At 56.8% G+C, this 2,500-nt stretch overlaps 2 protein-coding genes across 3 annotated transcripts in view; one reads left to right on the top strand and one right to left on the bottom strand.

Moving 5' to 3' along the window:
- angptl1a (angiopoietin-like 1a) overlaps nucleotides 1–678 on the top strand; it is an 8,366-nt gene extending 7,688 nt beyond the window's left edge. The window contains exons 3-4 of the mRNA XM_030772971.1: nucleotides 94–364; nucleotides 491–678. Of these exons, the coding sequence (XP_030628831.1) occupies nucleotides 94–364; nucleotides 491–678 (459 nt within the window). The remainder of the gene's footprint in view (nucleotides 1–93; nucleotides 365–490) is intronic.
- Nucleotides 1–2,500, bottom strand: part of ralgps2 (Ral GEF with PH domain and SH3 binding motif 2) — a 90,310-nt gene that overhangs the window by 48,197 nt on the left and 39,613 nt on the right. The window lies entirely within an intron of this gene.

Below are 2,500 nucleotides of genomic sequence, written 5' to 3'. Positions count from 1 at the left end.
GAGGATATAAATACACAAACCTCTAGTAAGGTTTATGCTAACACACACACACACTTTAACCCTGCACGTGTCTGTCTCTGTGTGGTCCTGCAGAAAGGCTTTGGGAACATAGACAGTGAATACTGGCTGGGTTTAGAGAACATCTATAACCTGGCCAAACAGGGCGACTACCAGCTGTTGGTGGAGCTGGAGGACTGGATGGCCAAGAAGGTCTATGCTGAGTACAGCAGCTTTCACCTGGAGCCTGAGAGTGAAGCCTACCGTCTGCGTCTGGGCACTTACCAAGGCAATGCCGGAGACTCGCTCACCAGCCACAATGGCAAGCCCTTCACCACGCTCGACCGTGACAAAGACGCCTTCTCTGGTAAACACCCACCACATTCTACTATTACTGCTACAGCTTAATGGACCTTAACACAGACCTTAACACAGGCATTCTCACTCATCAAAGGAGAGCAGTGTAAGAATTTCTACATCTCTTTCTCTCCAGGTAACTGTGCTCACTTCCATAAAGGAGGATGGTGGTATAACGCCTGCGGACAGACTAATCTGAACGGTGTGTGGTACTCGGGGGGCGTGTACCGCAGCAAGTTTCAGGACGGAATCTTCTGGGCCGACTACGGAGGGGGATTTTATTCCCTCAAGTCCGTGCGCATGATGATCAGACCAATTGACTGAAGGCTTCCAGCGCCATGGCAACTGTGCCCGCCCACCCCCTACAGCTCCCGACCTCTGGCCCACCCACCCCTACAGCTCCCGCCCTCTGGCCCGCCCACCCCCTACAGCTCCCGCCCTCTGGCCCGCCCACCCCTACAGCTCCCGCCCTCTGGCCCGCCCACCCCCTACAGCTCCCGACCTCTGGCCCGCCCACCCCTACAGCTCCCGCCCTCTGGCCCGCCCACCCCCTACAGCTCCCGACCTCTGGCCCGCCCACCCCTACAGCTCCCGCCCTCTGGCCCGCCCACCCCCTACAGCTCCCGCCCTCTGGCCCGCCCACCCCTACAGCTCCCGCCCTCTGGCCCGCCCACCCCCTACAGCTCCCGCCCTCTGGCCCGCCCACCCCTACAGCTCCCGCCCTCTGGCCCGCCCACCCCCTACAGCTCCCGCCCTCTGGCCCGCCCACCCCCTACAGCTCCCGCCCTCTGGCCCGCCCACCCCTACAGCTCCCGCCCTCTGGCCCGCCCACCCCTACAGCTCCCGCCCACCCCCTACAGCTCCCGCCCTCTGGCCCGCCCACCCCCTACAGCTCCCGCCCTCTGGCCCGCCCACCCCTACAGCTCCCGCCCTCTGGCCCGCCCACCCCCTACAGCTCCCGCTCTCTGTCCCGCCCACCCCCTACAGCTCCCGCCCTGTGGCCCGCCCACCCCTACAGCTCCCGCCCTCTGGCCCGCCCACCCCTACAGCTCCCACCCTCTGGCCCGCCCACCCCTACAGCTCCCACCCTCTGTTCAGCTCAGCGCTCATTTCCATTATAGTTAGAACCACATGGAAGCATAGAATCTTCTAGCACAAGTACAACAGACCAGGCACTGAGTTCCCGAGAAGACACCCATAGTGCAGCAGGCAGGAAGACCTCAGTCAGGAAAAAGAGTTTAAGAAAAAGACACCCTCTGTAAGCGATGAGTTTCATCACTACCATTTCAGATCAGACAGGCACAGAGAGAGAGAGATGGCAGTGCATATCATTTCCCTAAACATATTGTGTTGATTTTTCTGTGTCCATTAATCTTCTCCACTCTACCCATCCTACATCACAATCACAAGGTCTGTCAGGAGGCCGTTGCTATGGCGCCTGTTCTGCATATATACAGGTAACTGCCAAAATAAAGGAGACACCAACATGGCATGACTGAACGAGGTCCTGGGAGACCAGGGCCACAGCTTCACTGTGCATTGACACAGGTTCTACAAGCAACTCTACCACAGAGCTGACAGGGGTGGAGAACGCTGTCTAAGGCGTTGTTCCAGAACCTCCCGGGAGACGAGCGCTTGACCTGTAGTTTACTTATGCTGTGCACCGTACACATACTCATCCACTTGCAGAAAACAGAGTGAAGAACGACTCATCTGACTCATGTCATTTTCCCCGTGTAGCCAACCGCAGTAGTCCTCTTTGGACAGGATGTGAATGGGCCTCTTCACAAATGCTCGCTGTGTACGAACTGATGCGCCAACATCTCCACTGAAGAACCTGTCCCTTTAACCTGTGTACAAACTGATGCACCAACATCTCCACTGAAGAACCTGTCCCTTTAACCTGTGTACAAACTGATGCACCAACATCTCCACTGAAGAACCTGTCCCTTTAACCTGTGTACAAACTGATGCACCAACATCTCCACTGAAGAACCTGTCCCTTTAACCTGTGTACAAACTGATGCACCAACATCTCCACTGAAGAACCTGTCCCTTTAACCTGTGTACAAACTGATGCACCAACATCTCCACTGAAGAACCTGTCCCTTTAACCTGTGTACAAACTGATGCACCAACATCTCCA

Source organism: Chanos chanos, chromosome 4 (genome assembly GCF_902362185.1).
Source record: "Chanos chanos chromosome 4, fChaCha1.1, whole genome shotgun sequence".
Lineage (NCBI taxonomy): Eukaryota > Metazoa > Chordata > Actinopteri > Gonorynchiformes > Chanidae > Chanos > Chanos chanos.
Note: the sequence above shows the minus strand (reverse complement) of the source record. Positions and strands in the feature narration are given on the sequence as shown.